Raw genomic sequence first — 16398 nt, forward strand, 5'->3', positions numbered from 1 at the left:
TCAAATTACTAAAATTTGGATTTTATCATAGTTAAAATTTCGTGTCTGGATTATGGACCCACCCTAGATCTCTTCCTCCTTGTAAACGGGGATAGTTAATATTCAGCCCTATACATACAAATACAATCCACTGTATGATAATTTAGCTTTATTTATTAATTACCAACAAATGCTTAAATAGCCATCAATCAGATAATATCGTTTATAATGTATGTACATATAAGAGTAGAATCAATATAAACTATGGCACATTGAAATTGATTATGTTTCATTATGATTTATTAAAGTCATTATTGCCTTTTCCGCTACCAGCTTTAAGTCACATGTATTCAGGGGGGTGTCCAGAGACCCACGCCTTCCTGCTAGCCAAGGCATATTTGTTTCTCCTACATTTATCGAGAAATAACTTCGGACAAGCAAACGTGCGAAGCATATTGCCGTCGTTTTAGCCTCTCCCCACTTAATCTAATCCTGTATATGTAAGGACCTGAATGAGCAGAAATATTGTTTCAGATTTTCTAACTTTATTAAATTCCCTACCCTTGACGATTCCCCCCCCCCCCCCGACCGCCTCCTTACTAGAATTCCAGAATACATCCCATTTATTATTTACCTTTTTTGTTAATAAAATCTCTTATTACAATTTAAAAACAGTGGATCCATTCACTCCATTTGATAAACATTTGTTATTACTTGCTGTGTCTATGTAGTGTGTATATCTTGTCCTCGGGCTTGTCTTGTGGGGTTTTATGGTGTCTGGTGCAGTCATCCTGCACTTACAATTATTCAACTAACACTCGGTATTTACATTAATAAACACTCGGTATTTACATTAATAAACAAATTTAACAAATACTATACTGGCCAAAATATTTTTGTGACTGCTCTGTTGAACTTTTACTCACATTGCAATAACCTGTAGTCAGAAGTATCAAAGAAAAAAAAAGGTTTTAAAAAAGTAACAATTTCTCTTCTTCCTTTGGTCCACCCAGTACCAAACAAATATTATGTTTTATCACAGAGAGTGTTTACAATTTGAATAAAAACTGGACAACGCAGATGTATAAGATTAATGATAATTTTCTGAGCAATGTCCGATCTTTGTATTTCATAATTTATAAATAACTTTTCTGATAATAAAAAAATCCTCATTCCCTCAACACATAGCGCTTCAATTAACGAAAAACATTTAATTTAATAGGCAGCAGTTATCAAACCTCGGGTCATTGCTTATTTAATAGGCACCGGTAATCAAACCTCGTGGCATTGCTTATTTAATAGGCAGCGGTAATTAAACCTCACGGCATTGCTTATTTAATAGGCAGCGGTAATCAAACCTCGCGGAATTGCTTATTTAATAGGCAGCGGTAACCAAACCGCATTACATTGCTTTATTTAATAAAACCCATGACATTGCTTTATTTATAGATATATGATTTAAAAACATAATCTTAATGCTGACAATACAAACGTTAAATAATACCAATACACAGACTTGTCAATAACATATCGCCATTTTAAAACTCTTCGTGAAAAGGATAGTGTGGATGGTCCTTTGCGCTGAAATAAATAAATATCAATGCTATAATAAGCAGTGTTTAAAGCTAACTACCTAACAATCAATCTGATTACACTAGGATCTGGAAGAGTTGTTATATTACCGGCGTTTTGCTTGAAGTGAGGGATAAGCCAATGAAACAGTCTGTTACGGCAACTTCTTGATGTGTCATGCACGGAACTGTGGGAAAACCACTAGAAACGCCAACGCTGATTGATTAATCAAAGTCTGACGTCATAAGGTCAAACGCCGCTCGTACGACCCCTAACAGTATAACTTGTCAGATCTTCATGTAGTGTAGACCATCGAAAGTATAAAAAAACGAAACGAAATATAGATCAGGGCCCTTATTCACGAAAACTTAAACTAAGATACAATCGAAATTTTAAGAAATACTGCAATTCGATTGGCTGACCAATATGCAAATTGGATATATGCAAATTGATTTTCGTGAATAAGGGCCCTGTATTTTAATCAGATTGCCTAACAAGTAACCAACCTCAATAATATATAGAAATCTCAATAAACTATATAGAAATCTCAATTAACTATATAGAAATCTCAATAAACTATATAGAAATCTCAATTAACTATATAGAAATCTCAATTAACTATATAGAAATCTCAATTAACTATATAGAAATCTCAATAAAGAAATCTCAATAAACTAAATAGAAATCTCAATAAACTATATAGAAATCTCAATTAACTATATATCATATAATTCGCAGTTTACTGACGCCGACAAACTGAATGCATGGATGTTCATATGTTGGATAAGCTCTTATTTCAAATCCATAAGGTTAACAATAAGAGTAACATTCAGGCTACAGGCGCTACAGCAATAATTTCTAGTAGTAAACATACCATTGTCCAATACCCTCTAACATCCAGTACCATCACGATTATATATACTGGACAATCCGAGTCATGCTGTTTTGGGTTGCCAATAAATGGGCTTTTGGAGTTAGTCTTAGCATCATCTGGTCTCTTTTGAACATTGTTGGGAACTTGAGTTTACATTTTACACTCACAACGACTGTTTACACTCAATTACTACTTTAAGTTAAGTCCATACTGAAGATAACAAACTGCCAAACTCGTGAGCTGGAACATTGTCGTAAATGGTCGCCGAGGACATCTTTCACTTGGGGTTTATTTATTTGTTTATACCCGTTATCTAGAGCAACTGTGGCCATGTTAGCATTTGTCTTTTAGTCGAATATATGCTAGATAGGGTTTAACGTCCTACAATTCTGCGCCAATTGGGCTAATTAAGACCGGCTATGCCATACAGTGTGCTTTATGGACATTTTGACCGGACAGCGGTAATACGGCCTACTCTTATTTCCAGTTCCAACTGTCAAGTGTTTGCATGCCAATGTGTACACTATGCCCTGTTTTTCGCCCCATCCGAACGACTAGGTACTGTTCCTTGTCACACCCTACGTTCTGCCGCACTGACAATTGGAAACCACAACAGAAAATCCCGAGGAACTTTTCGGCCAACACTGTGAAAGAACCCGGGACCTCCTGTTTAGCGAGTCGGCGTCTTACTCACTGAGCCACTGCGGCTCCCTTGGTTAATAAAAATACCCCTGTACTTACAATTCATCTAAGTATGCTCTAACATTTTTATTTAAGGACACCAATTGTTGTTTATCACTGTCAGATAATGAGAAGTCAAACAGGTCAAAGTTTTCTCGTATTCTGGAAGCCGTGACACTTTTAGGCAGGACCCCGATACCTTGCTGTATTAAAAATCTTAATGCAACCTGTAAAATATGATATACAGAAATGAAATGAAATGTGGTTTAACGTCCTAGTTGGATCGCCTGAGATACATACAGATCGGTGGTCCATCATATTCCTGAAGCAATGGCCCGAGAAATCACTCTCTGGGCATTGCTGGATTTTCTTTCGATCCTTCAGTTTTGAGGGAGTGTGTCTATTCTTCTCGTTCAATCAAATCTATCCCAAGTACAGCAACATGACAGCCCTTCGTTTAATCCGGGGTCTTCCCTAAAACTTTGGACAGTGATTTAAGGTATTAAAAACGGTGGAAGTATTGTTCGTCTCCAAACAGTATTGTTTACATTGTATCCGTATTGATAGCCTCGTTTGTCACGCAATTAGTTTGTCTGCAATATTCTGTTATAGTGCATAATAAAATCGTGAGTCATGAAGTAACGTTATGTAAACATATTTGGTCCAATTTCGAGCCCTGTTTAAAACTTAATGATATTGTTACGCAGTTAGCTATTGGTTGCTAATCGGACTATTGACCAGTCATAATTTGGAACAAAAATTTGCTTCCTTTACAGCAGTGTTAAGTGGGATTAGCTCTAATCAAACGAAGCACTGCGAGGAGTATGGGGGTCCATAAATTGGGAACACTCAAAAATGAGAAATGTGCAGTAGAACCAAATAGCCACCTATCAATTGGTCCAGAGCAGAAATTCACAGCTGTGATTAACAATAATTTGGCCAGGAATAGCATCTGATTGCAAACTGAAAACAAAATTCTGTTACAAAACACACATACACTGTTAAACAAATATCTTACTTACTTGAGCCGGGGATTTTTTATATCTAGCAGCAATATCCAATAATACTGGATCTTTTAATAACGTTACATACCCTTCTCTGTAACATATAGAAATATTTATATTAATTAATTTAATACTTAAATATTAATACATTCTATACGGGTATAGGTTAAACGTTCATTATTTCTATAAAAACACTGGTGCAACCATGAAGAAAACAGTTTTGCCTCGAAATTATGCTTCATTCGCCCTTGGACTAGTGGTTCCGGGTGGTGTCGAAAATGAAACCTTAAAACTAAAAAGTTAACATGTAATGGTAGATTATCTTAAAAAACTGATATCGATATGGTTGCCTGGGTTATACTAAATATTTATGACTATTGTACTGTGAACTATTATTGTAGACCACGTTCAGAATTTGGAATTTAAGCAACATTCTTACACACAAACCTGGTTTCATAAAGCTGCCCCCCCCCCCCCACCCCAGGTCTTCATTAGCCCGTTTGGTGCAGTAAAGTAGAACGTTAAAGCCATCTAATTTCAACATTGTGACGAGATCAAAGAACGATTGATTTTGTTTATAATCTATAAATATGTGTTATATTATAACATTTACAGTAGCAATCTGATTTCTGGCTGCAAAAGACGTCTTTATTCAACTCAGGACTTGTGATTAGGACTGAGCAATAAAGTATTAGGATATCTCTGTTATATAATACGGTGCTGACTAGAGAGAAAGAAATACTCGTACCTGATATTTCCAGGAGAACCAAGAGGAGATGATGCTGTTACTACAATACCATTAGCTTTACAAAAATCTATTAGTTTTTTATTACTATTATATACATTTACCTCTGCCTGTAGAAAACATACACAAATATTAACAAACATATATAAAACATGAAAATATACACAATATTCACATATCAATATTTATTTAAATAATGTATATTCTGGATGAGTGGGTGGGTTTATTTACAACTGAATTCGATACTATCCTATCTGTATGTATTCAACTTTGCGTTTTCGAATGTATAAGTACTATTTGGGAAATTTTTCTCGGATAGCGGTGTTCCCAACAGATAAAAATTAATTTACGTACGCCAATGTGTACATGGGATGTCGGGGTATTTGGTATCATCCGAACGGTGAGACGCTATTCGTGGCTCTTTCTGGTCATGCCATCCATCCTACAACACTGGAAACAAGTGAAAACCACACTGGATTAGCGAGTCACCATGGCCCTACCACCTCTAGGAATACTTTCCTTATCATGCCAAAGGTGGGAACAACCGATGTTAACAAGATACTAGTATCAAGGTAGTAACTTACCCAGTTGTTAACCTAATGGTTGTTAACCGGTTTAATTCTAGCTATATATAATTTAACTTACCTGGTTAATAACGGGATTAATTCTATCTATATCTAATATTATCTGTAACAGGTTTAATTCTAGCTATTTATATGATAACTTAAATGGTTATTAACAGGTTTAATTTTATCTATATCTAATATAACTTACCTGTTAATTAAACCAGTTAACAACCATTAGGTTATAATTGATATAGCTAGAATTAAACCGGTTTAATTCTACCTATATATAATATAACTTACCTGGTTATACACGGGGTTAATTATATATATATATATATATATATATATATATATATAATATTATCTGTAACTGGTTTAATTCTAGCTATGTATAATATACCTTACCCGGTTATTAACCGTTTTAATTCTAACTTAATATAATATAACTTTTCTGGTTATTTCTAGCTATATCTAATATAATATATCTGGTTATTAACCCGTTTAATTCTAGCTATAATACAACTTACCTGGTTATTAACCGGTTTAATTCTAGCTATATATAATTTAACATACCTGGTTATTAACGAGGTTAATTCTTGCTATATCTAATATAACATAGCTGTTTATTAACAGGTTTAATTCGAGCTATATATAATATAACTTAAAAGGTTATTAACCGGTTTAATTCTAGTTATGAATAATATAACTTACATGGTTATTAACAGGTTTAATTCTAGCAATATCTATTATAACTTACATGGTTATTAACAGGTTTAATTCTAGCTATATCTATTATAACTTACCTGGTTATTAACAGGTTTAATTCTAGCTATGAATAATATAACTTACCTGGTTATTAACAGGTTTAATTCTATCAATATCTATAAAACTTACCTGGCTATTAACAGGTTTTATTCTAGCTATATCTAATATAACTTACCTGGTTATTAACTGGTTTCATTCTAGCTATATCTAATATTCTCTGTAACTGTTTACTATTAAAATTACTACATCCGATACTCATTGTTAACCCCAGATCAACACAGTCTTCTAATGCCTAAAATAACAAAACACATTATATACAATCTATAACCAAGAATAAAAAAATTGATGAGAACTTCTCTTCAATATAATATTTCGGTAATTGGTAGAATAACATATGGTAATTTTTCTATGGCCATGTGGTTTATTCCAGAAAGTTGGCAGTTGACCCCATCAGAAAATTATGGAAAAAAATATGTTATAGTACATACAAACTTATGTAAACCAGCAAAGTTATATAACTCTAGCATAAACATTCCCCGGACAGTGGCGTTTCGCTTATTTGTCAACGAATTCCAACTGTCAAGGGCACTGCAATGTGTTCACGTGTGGACTTTTTTTTGTCTCATCCGAACAACTAGGAAACACTGTCCTTGTCAGTCCCGTAGGCGTTACCCCTGAACAGTAACAAACGGGTTTGTCGGGAGTCCAACAAGGCAAACTACCTAACGGTTGATTTAAATAGATGTGTTTTTATACTTCACTCCGTCACCGGTTATCTTCGGAAGCGGGTTGTTTTACTTTCTGAATCATTAAACTTTTTGGGTCGTACACAAAACATTGTCCGTCAGCTTTATCCTGATGCTGAATCCAGAATACCGCCCCCAATGCCGATGGGATGGGAATCATGATGGTTAGATCATTTTATTTTTGTTATCCAAGGCTGTCCAACTCGCACTGACGCCAAAAGTTAGCTGTTACGCCTATTAGCAGCCTTTTAGCAGCATACATTTGACGAACGCGCGGTTCTAAATTGTCGACATCAATCATCATATAGTCGATATCAATACCCATATATAATCGATATTAATAACCATATATGGTCGATATCAATAACCATATATAATCGATACCAATAATCAAAGTGATATCAATAACCATAAATAGCCGATATCAATAACCATATATAGCCGATATCAATAACCATATATAGCCGATATCAATAACCATATATGGCCGATATCTAACCATATATAGTATAGCCGATATCAATAAACATAATTATAATCGATATCAATAATCATATCAATAACCATATATGGTAGATATCTATAGCCATGTGTAGTCGATATAATATCAATTGTCTATGATTACAGTGGCCTAACTCACTTACCTTCCAAGTATCTACATAATCTACATCTGAATATAAAACTTTACCATTTGCATCTTTTGGTATCATATCACCGCCTTCCTTTATATAAAAAACAAACGTCATACTATTATCCACAATACAATTTACATTATAGAATACTAGTGGGTCTCCATTGTATATAAGGGAGGTTGGGTGGTCGAATGGTTAGCACGTGCGCGCTGTATCATACGGCCTGTCATTGAGTGAACTGGCGTGGTTTCGATTCCTCGGCTGTACGTGACAAGGAGTAGGGTTGCATGTCTAGCCTCGTGGGTTTTCTCTGGGTCCTCTGGTTTCCTCCCACTGCTAAAGACCCCTAAGCGCAAACGAATAATGAAAAAAAAATTGAACCGTGTGTTAGTCCCGAAATGACCTAGTTTGGGTCGAGTGGACGTTAAACCCTATTACTCACTGTCCCTTTGTATATCAGTAAGTAAAGTTATGGCTTACTAAACAGGAGGTCCGGGGTTCTATCCCAGGGTTCGCCAAGAAAGTTCGCCGGGATTTCTCAGCGTGGTTTCTCGATTATCAGTGGGGGTCCTAACAAGGAAAAGCGTACAGTCCTTGGGGTGGGATGAAAAACCGATGTGCCGTGTACACGTTGGCGTGCATGTAAAAGAACCCTCGACAAATATAATTCAATTGCTGACGGTCATAATTTCCCTCATGATGTATGGCCAACTTCGTTCGCCCGGTAGGACGTTAAACCCCATTTCATTCATCCATTCATTCCTGTCTATAAAACTACTAAACAGTACATAATTCACTTAAAATTTAAAATTAATTACAAAGTAGTTAAAATCCATATAAAAATGGATGATATTGTTATAACCTTTTACCTCCTTCGCCTAAAGTTTATGTTCTTGCCGACTTGATGTAAATCGTGTTCTTTATTTGGGAAATATTTGTTTGTAAACGTTCACGTCACGTCATATATGTATAACAAGCGGTTGACACGGCGTAGCACGGGTATAGCCATGAACTGGAAGTAGCATAACTCCGAACCCGGAAGTGGTAGTCCATCGCCACAAGGCCTATGTTACTCCCAGGTCCGAGCAGCTTCAATAGAAGACTTGATGTCGCTTTAACTCCGTACATCTTATCAAGCCCTTACGTAATACCCTGCATATTTCGGCACTAATTTCGATTGGGTGCAAGTCCAGCTTGAGAGCCTATCAAATTCCTCGATCATCGCGAATACCAGGTCTCGCGCTTTCCAGCTAAAATGTCTACATGTGATAATTGAGTTAGAAAGTTCAAGGTACATTCAATATCAAGGTTTCCGTGGAGTACGCTTCGTTAGATTTGAGTGTGTTTGTATAACAACCTCTGATTGGACGCTGCTGTTCACTTATCTTCGGTCAAGGTAGATAATGTACCTATAAGGTCGGGAATTTCTGAGTACTCCAGCAACGGATAGATGCTGTAAAACTCACGCTCGTTGCTTTAGGAACACGAGGTCCGAGCTACCCCTATACACCAAATTTCATCCCTAGTGTACTCACCAAAACTGAACAGACAGGCAGACAAATAGACAGACAGCCAGACTGACAAACAGGCGACAGTCACAAATATTAGTATAGATATAAGGTCATACTAACCTTGAAAGCCATAGGCCAGTGAATAAGATATAAATCTACATATTCCAGTCCTAAATCTTCCAAGGATTTTCTAAGGTTGACTTCTACTATATCTGGTCTGTGACAAGTATTCCATAACTTAAATTAAAATAACATAAACAAATATCTAAACAAAAAACAAGTAAAGTACGGTAGGCAATAAAAAGTCCGCCATTTTTTTATATTTTTTTTTGCTGATAAATAGACTGATGAATGTGACAGCTGACGGGTGGTGATAAGACGTGAATAAAAATTGACTTATGACGTACATGGTGAAGTTGCCAGAATTATCAAGTGAAATCGGACCTTCCAGATAGCCAGGTTTATAATAACGGGGTTGAACTGCAGGCCTATTTACATATCGCTACTTTGTATACACGATAGAATTTTAAGATCCGAATCTGACGCATAAATGATTTTCACTTTTTTACTAAAAATATCATAAGACAAATTATTTTGATTTTTTTTCTTTACCTTACTAGTGACAAATAGATCTTCTCTTTTAACAACATCTTCTACAATAAGTTGTTTAATGGCGTGTCCAACTGCTCTCTCATTTCTATATATAGCCGCACAGTCTATATGTCTATAACCAGCTCGTACAGCTAATTTAACAGCAGCAATAACAGCATCGTCATCCTTTACAAAAATACAAGTTATAATTAATGGAGTGTCGGATTTGTTATCATTATATGATTAATACAGTGCCGGATTTGGATTTAGATGAAGATAGACTCTAGGCCAATCTCCCAAGCAGAGTTGTCTTCCCATGGAGTTCATAGCGAGACGTGTGTGGAGAATGGAGAGTGGCTCTAGGCTATTCACCTTCTAGTGTGCCTCCCAATCCCCCACCCTCACGATCTAGAGGAAGGTGAAGCGCGTTTTAAACACAAAGCCGCGGATGATGAACAGTGCGTTTAAGAAAGGCTTCTGACAGTGTGAAAAACATTATACACCTTGGCCGGAGGCTCGCTATATCTTGACGTCCTAGCCTTCAACCTACCAAGCTTACCGGATACATCCGGTACTGAATATAGAAGATTAATTTACAAGGCAAAGCAAACCGTGGAAATGTTCTTGACAACTATAAACCAGACAATTGCTTTCAGAATATGATTTATCCGGCCCTGCCCAGGATACAAGAAAATAGACCGGTGACCCTTAATGTTACACCCACGTACACCCCAAAGCTACCGATGCAAATCTCCCAGGAAAATGAGAATCTAATTGGCAGTTCCGAAGGGGTTGATTTCCTATCACATAGTGCAAGGTATAAGGGAGATAACTCGTTTCTATGAACCTTTCAGTTTTAGACGTTGTTTACAACAGATTGCTTTTAAAATTATACTTATTTTTTTAAATAGAAATTCATATCGTTATCTCATTTTTAAAAAAAAACAACACATCATGGGATACGGGCAAAGTTCACGTAGATGGTGAACTATTATTTTAATACAATTTCTTACACCCCTCGATGCCCGCTGTATCATAGTTCATATTTTATACGGTCTGTCATCGAGTCAACTGGCGTGGTTTCGATTTCCCGGTTGTACGTCGCCTGTCCAATCTCGTGGGGTTTTCCGGGTTCTCCGGTTTCATCCCACTGCTACAGACCCCTACGCGCAAGCGAATCATTTAAATAGAATTAAACCATATGTTAGTCCCGAAATTTGTGTCGAGTGGACCTTAACCCTCTCTCTCTCTCTCTTTCTCTCTCTACGCCCCTTGACCCACAACCAACATATGCAGCCTTGACCAGGGCATAAATAAAAGTGAGGCGTCCGACAGTATAAAGTAGGATCCATATAAATATGATCCGCATAGGTCTAATGGACTATCTCTTTCTCACATTTTGGGTATAGCATGCATGGGCCACATGAAGGCTCTTGTGGATTTAAAGGTCCACCCAGTACTTTTTTGTAAGGGTGTTTGTTTTAAGGCGGATTTCTTCGTTCAATTTTACTATTTTAAGCATAAATGAAGCACTGTGTTTTCCCACTTGAACAAAAAAGCAAACATTGGACAAATGTTTCACTGTAAATTATGGTATTTAATAGTAAGGAAAAAACTGAATCGGGTTGTTATACAGAATAACAACCTCATGCAGGGTTATTATTAATAATAATAAAGACCCTACACATCTGAAATAGCGTTATTATACGGATTGAATAACCTCTATTGGTCGAACGAATAGGCGATATCGATTTATATTCACAAGTAATGAAGAAAAACAGATTTATCTCCCCTATTACGGCTTAGAAAGAAAATGTATGATTCGACCCTTCTGAACTAAAGTTCAATAGCCAAAAGAGTCACTGAATCGCCGATACCCCCTCTTCTCTTCTTTTCATTTTCGGCGATGCAATCTCCAAAACACATAATGCAACAAAATTAGCGGGTTATATTTGTATTCTTCTCTAATTTACACGTCTGGAACGCGTGACTCAACAGAACACGCCGCTCACCTACTTTTTAAATAGCGATAATGTTTGACAAATACTTACTTGTTTTGGAGCGTAAGTGCCCAAACCAACTGATGGCATTGTGCGTCCATTATTCAGAGTCAAAACCGTACAATTTTTATCCGCCATCTTTTCATTAACACTGTTAATTGTTCTGTAATTGAGCCAAACCGATCTCTTTCACTGGGGCAGACTCAACTAAACACAAGCACTATGTAGGTCAGGGTCACAGAGCCAAGTCAGTCTTTGTTTGGCCCAGCTGATAACAGGAGCAAACTTACAAACTATTCAACCAAGCTTAAGATAAAATGCCACTTGTAAAAACTATTTTTATTTCTATCGCATTACAACCAACAACTGTCATAACCGTGTCTCATATTTTTCGTTATACTTCCAGGAATTCCTGAATGTGCCTATCTAGAAAACGTCCTCTTCCATCTTGGTTTCATGCATATCAAATGCAACAGAGAATTCAGTTGTCGAAGCCAGTTTCGGGGACAAATTAAGAAATGTTAAGTGTACATATTATAGAAGGGGTTGACGCAGGCACAAAACCTTAGGATTTATTTCATGTTATTTGACAGTTTCTTTTTAATCTTCATCTCCAAGCAATACGCCTACAAAGATGAATCACAGATTGGAATCTGCTGGGAGGACCTGACCTCTTTTGTAATTCTGTAAGTCTTGTTCTTCCAGTGTGTTCGTTGTTTTCTTTTACTTATAAAATAGTGCCCCACCCCATCTCGGCCGGGGGGGTTGGATGGCTGAATGGTTAGCGTGTGCGCGCTGTATCATACAGTCTGTCATTGAGTCTACTGGCGTGGTTTCGAATCCCCGGTTGTACGTGGCAAGGAGTAGGGTCGCCTGTCCAACCTCGTGGGTTTTCTCCGGGTCCTCCGGTTTCCTCCCACTGCTAAAGACCCCTACGCGCAAGCGAATTATGTAAATAAAATTAAACCATATGTTAGTCCCGAAATGACCTAGTTTGTGTCGAGTGGACGTTAAACCCCATTTCTCTCTCTCTCTCTCTCTCCCATCTCGGCCGAGATATGCTATAATAACACAATGTCAAATTAAAGTAATCTATATAATAAAGTTTATCATCTTATCAGACATGCATACTTGATATCATCTGTACTACTTCTGTACCAAAAGTACATAGTGTACAATCTAGAAATAAATAAGGGTAGGCCTACAGTTTTATTACAAACTGAAGAATGGCTTTGTCATGACATGAAATGAATTGAAATAAAATGAAATGGGATTAAACGTCCTACTGAGAGTTCCGACTGGGATAATGAAAACAGGCATACGCCATGTAGTGTGCTATGAGGAAAATTGTTGTATTCAGACAGCGGCGTTACGGCCGATTCTTACTTCGAATTCCAGTATAAGGGTTATTTTACGTGCATGTAAATATGTACACGGGACCCCGGTTTTTTGTTCCATCCCAACGATTATACGTTGTCCCTTGCAAGCCCCACGTCCTCTACACCACAGACAAGGGGAAACCACACTGGAAGACCCCGATGAACTTTCTCGGCAAACACGGACCCTCCAGGTTAGCGATCCAACGTCTTACTAACTGAGCCACCGTAGCTCCCACTCTGTCATGACAGTGTCGGTACGAATCTAATCGCTCGAAACCTAAATAATAGCTAGCAATCTCAATAAGCAGCAGGTCTAATCGTTCAGGGCCCTGTTTCACGAAATTTTAACTAAAGATAAAATCCAAATTTTAGTAGATACTACAATTGGCTAAGCACTAAAACCAATCTAATATTAGCCAATCAAATTACTAAAATTTGGATTTTATCTTAGATAAAATTTCGTGAAACAGGCCCCAGAAAAGGCAGTGTCTTCTCCAGCCCCCCCCCCCCCCCCGTCTCATTAAATTACAATCCTGGGCCCTGTTTCTCGAAATCTTAACTAAAGATAAAATTCAATTTAAGTAGATACTTCAATTTTGATTGGCTAAGCACTAAATATCAATCTAATATTATGTAATACTTTTAGTAGAATTTTTGCTCGAGAAATAACATATTCGCATAATATGTGATATGTACTTAAAATACTTAAATCAACTTAGTCTGTAATTGATAGTTGACACATAAAAAAAGAGCGATTTATCGAAAACATATGTCACTCATTTACCACCGAATTACACGTGAGTGGAATTATTCTAATTGCATCATTTGATTTAAAGTAACCAATCATTTTGTTAATTACACAAGTTCAGGGCCATGATCACGCGTTATTGTCCATGATATTCACTTACCTTTAAAAGAAACCGGGAACCCTGTAAGTCAGACTTGCATTAGATTCCAGAGATCGAGGGTACATCTGAGTTCCTAGACAGCCGAGAGGCTGGATAGGGTGGAGAAGTGGTTTTAGCTATATAGTATTGTAATTTGTGCTATGCTTGTATACCTGTATTCAGTTATATGCTATATAAAATGTAGAAGCGAACTATGCATTATTATTCCTGGTAAGACAGACGTCTTAAGAAACTGTGAGAAATACACAACGTGAAGCAGAAGTAAAGACAGCTAGAGACAAATTCTAGACGATCACAAGGCTACAGAAATATGTAGTAAGAAAAGATGCATGGGTTGTATGTAGGATGTGGCGACCGGTTTCCCATAGACGCTCTCCACGTCAGACAGAAGACTCATGGTGCTACAATTATCCAATCAAATTACTAAAATTTGGATTTTATCATAGTTAAAATTTCGTGAAACAGGCCCTTGTTTCCTGATCGTGTTAGATAAATAATAATATAGGTTTATACCCTCATACTACGAATTTTCATCAAATAGCCTTTTCAGTGAATGCAAACTCCACGTTTAACCAGGATGTCCCTTGACAGATGGAATTCGATAAAGATTATGGCGGAAACGCTACTGTCTGGGCCAAAATTACCTCATAGCATATATATATAATAGATACTGCCCGTCTTCATTAGCCCCTGTCTGTCGGAGCAGAACAATAGGACGTTAAACTCCATTTCATTTCATTTCATTTCAATAGCCAGGTTGGTGCAGAAGAGTAGAACGTTAAAGTAGCTAAGTCTCTAACTCAATATCATCAAAAATCTTCGACATTGAAAACACGAATTATTTTTCAATTCAAATCAACATTGGTCTTGTGATCTTACAGGGAAAAGATGGGCTTCTGATATCCAATATTCAAAACAAAATAAACATTTTACCATCGGTACACGAATCGTGTACCATAGTGCGTTTCAGCGCCATTTGGAACAAGGGACTCAAAGAACAGGGCTAGACATATTCCACAAGTCACGTCAAATGGTGACGCTATATTCTTATCTGGAGAGCATGCGCAGTAAATACCATCGGTGTAGACTGGAAAAACCAGACGCTAAAGATTGCCATTCACATGAGACTTCTGGCGTATTTCGCCGAACATAACTGATTAGAAATTACAGTAAAAACAGAAACGATTGAATGTAAATCAGTTTATATACATTCATGTTACATTATTATATGCGTTGCGACCCATTTTTGTCAATTTCTAGGTCCATAATATTAGCAATTTAGCTCCTTTAAATCCCCATTTCATTTCATTTTAATAGTTAAGTCAAGAAGTTAGATCTAGAGATCTTGTCCAGTTGTCGTTATATAAATAGTATAGATATTGACGTTTCGTAGACGATGGTATTTATACATCCCCTGTACAAAAGCTTGCATTTGGAAATAGATTTTATCAACCCCAGACCTTCAGTAAAGCTGGCTGTGGGAACATTTTATTCCCTTCTACGTGGAACCACGTATTCTTCCTGTGGTTCCATTTTGTCGATCCTATGGCAAAATACACCTTATGTTTGAACACAGTCACTTGGTGAGCAGGGCATTGACTATGCCCAAATGTCACACTTATCGGTTGTGAATGATTGATTGAATGCGAAGAAGCTTCATTTCATTTTGTCTCAGTGCCCTTTACGATGAAGATTTTTAATGAATCTATTACCTACTTTTATAACCTGGAATGAACTGAAATGAACTGAGATTTTTATACTCGTCTAAGGCAAGCCAAAAATCTAAGATTTACTCGCGCCCCCCCCCCCCCCAACTCCATTTGACACAGTGCTTCAGAATTTTTAAAATGTCCTCCACAAACGCCTTACCCCATGGGCGACCGTTGCTCCACCAGGTATATAAAGAATAAAGAGACGAATATAATAAGAACCGTAATATTTGACGATCCATTTATAGTAATGTCGAATATGTAGTTATTGTATCGGTAGATCCTGCAGCGTGAGAACGTTTTGGTGCACCATAATGCCCCTCAATTGTGAAGCAAAGTCGAAGTAGGTTGTCATCTGAACGGCGCAATTGCTAACCCTCTGTTACCTGTATAATTCTACTGATTAGTAGGCGTGTAAAATAAACACACCTGCTAATCAGTAAATCACTATCTGCTGCGTGAACAAGTAATTTATTATCAACATTATCTACCCAGATTAATTACATCTAATCACCATCGGGGAGTCGCGGTGGCTCAGTGAGTAATACATTGGCTCACTAACCAGAAGTTTTCGGATTCGTTCCCGATGTTCCTTGACGATTTTCCGGCGTGGTCTACTCTTGTCAGTGATGCATGGTCTGACAAAGAATAGTGTCTAGTCGTTCGGATGGGACGAAAAAAGCGGTATCGTGTACACATTGACGTGTCGGTTGGAATTAAAAATAAGAATAGGCCT

The 16398-nt window shown here is 37.1% G+C and overlaps 1 protein-coding gene across 1 annotated transcript; it reads right to left on the reverse strand.

The window, feature by feature from the left end:
* Positions 1-557: 557 nt before the first annotated feature.
* LOC126823863 (1,5-anhydro-D-fructose reductase) lies at positions 558-11926 on the reverse strand. Its single transcript, XM_050552917.2, has 9 exons — positions 11718-11926; positions 9688-9852; positions 9196-9312; positions 7577-7654; positions 6362-6478; positions 4859-4965; positions 4129-4204; positions 3167-3333; positions 558-1560 (listed from the first exon to the last, which is right to left on the reverse strand). Exons 1-9 carry the CDS (start codon positions 11802-11804, stop codon positions 1518-1520), a joined length of 957 nt encoding a protein of 318 aa, XP_050408874.1. The 5' UTR covers positions 11805-11926; the 3' UTR covers positions 558-1517.
* Between the last annotated feature and the right edge of the window lie 4472 nt (positions 11927-16398).

The sequence above is a fragment of the Patella vulgata genome, chromosome 6 (genome assembly GCF_932274485.2).
Source record: "Patella vulgata chromosome 6, xgPatVulg1.2, whole genome shotgun sequence".
Classification (NCBI taxonomy): Eukaryota; Metazoa; Mollusca; class Gastropoda; family Patellidae; genus Patella; species Patella vulgata.

Excerpts from the sequence above, each read along its gene's own strand:
- LOC126823863 (XM_050552917.2), bottom strand. The coding sequence starts at position 11,804 with ATGGCGGATAAAAATTGTACGGTTTTGACTCTGAATAATGGACGCACA. Across the intron at positions 4,966-6,361 it reads TGAAACCAGTTAATAACCAG|GCAGAGGTAAATGTATATAA; the intron begins GTAAGTTATATT and ends TGTTTTCTACAG. Across the intron at positions 4,205-4,858 it reads GGTTCTCCTGGAAATATCAG|AGAAGGGTATGTAACGTTAT; the intron begins GTACGAGTATTT and ends TATATGTTACAG.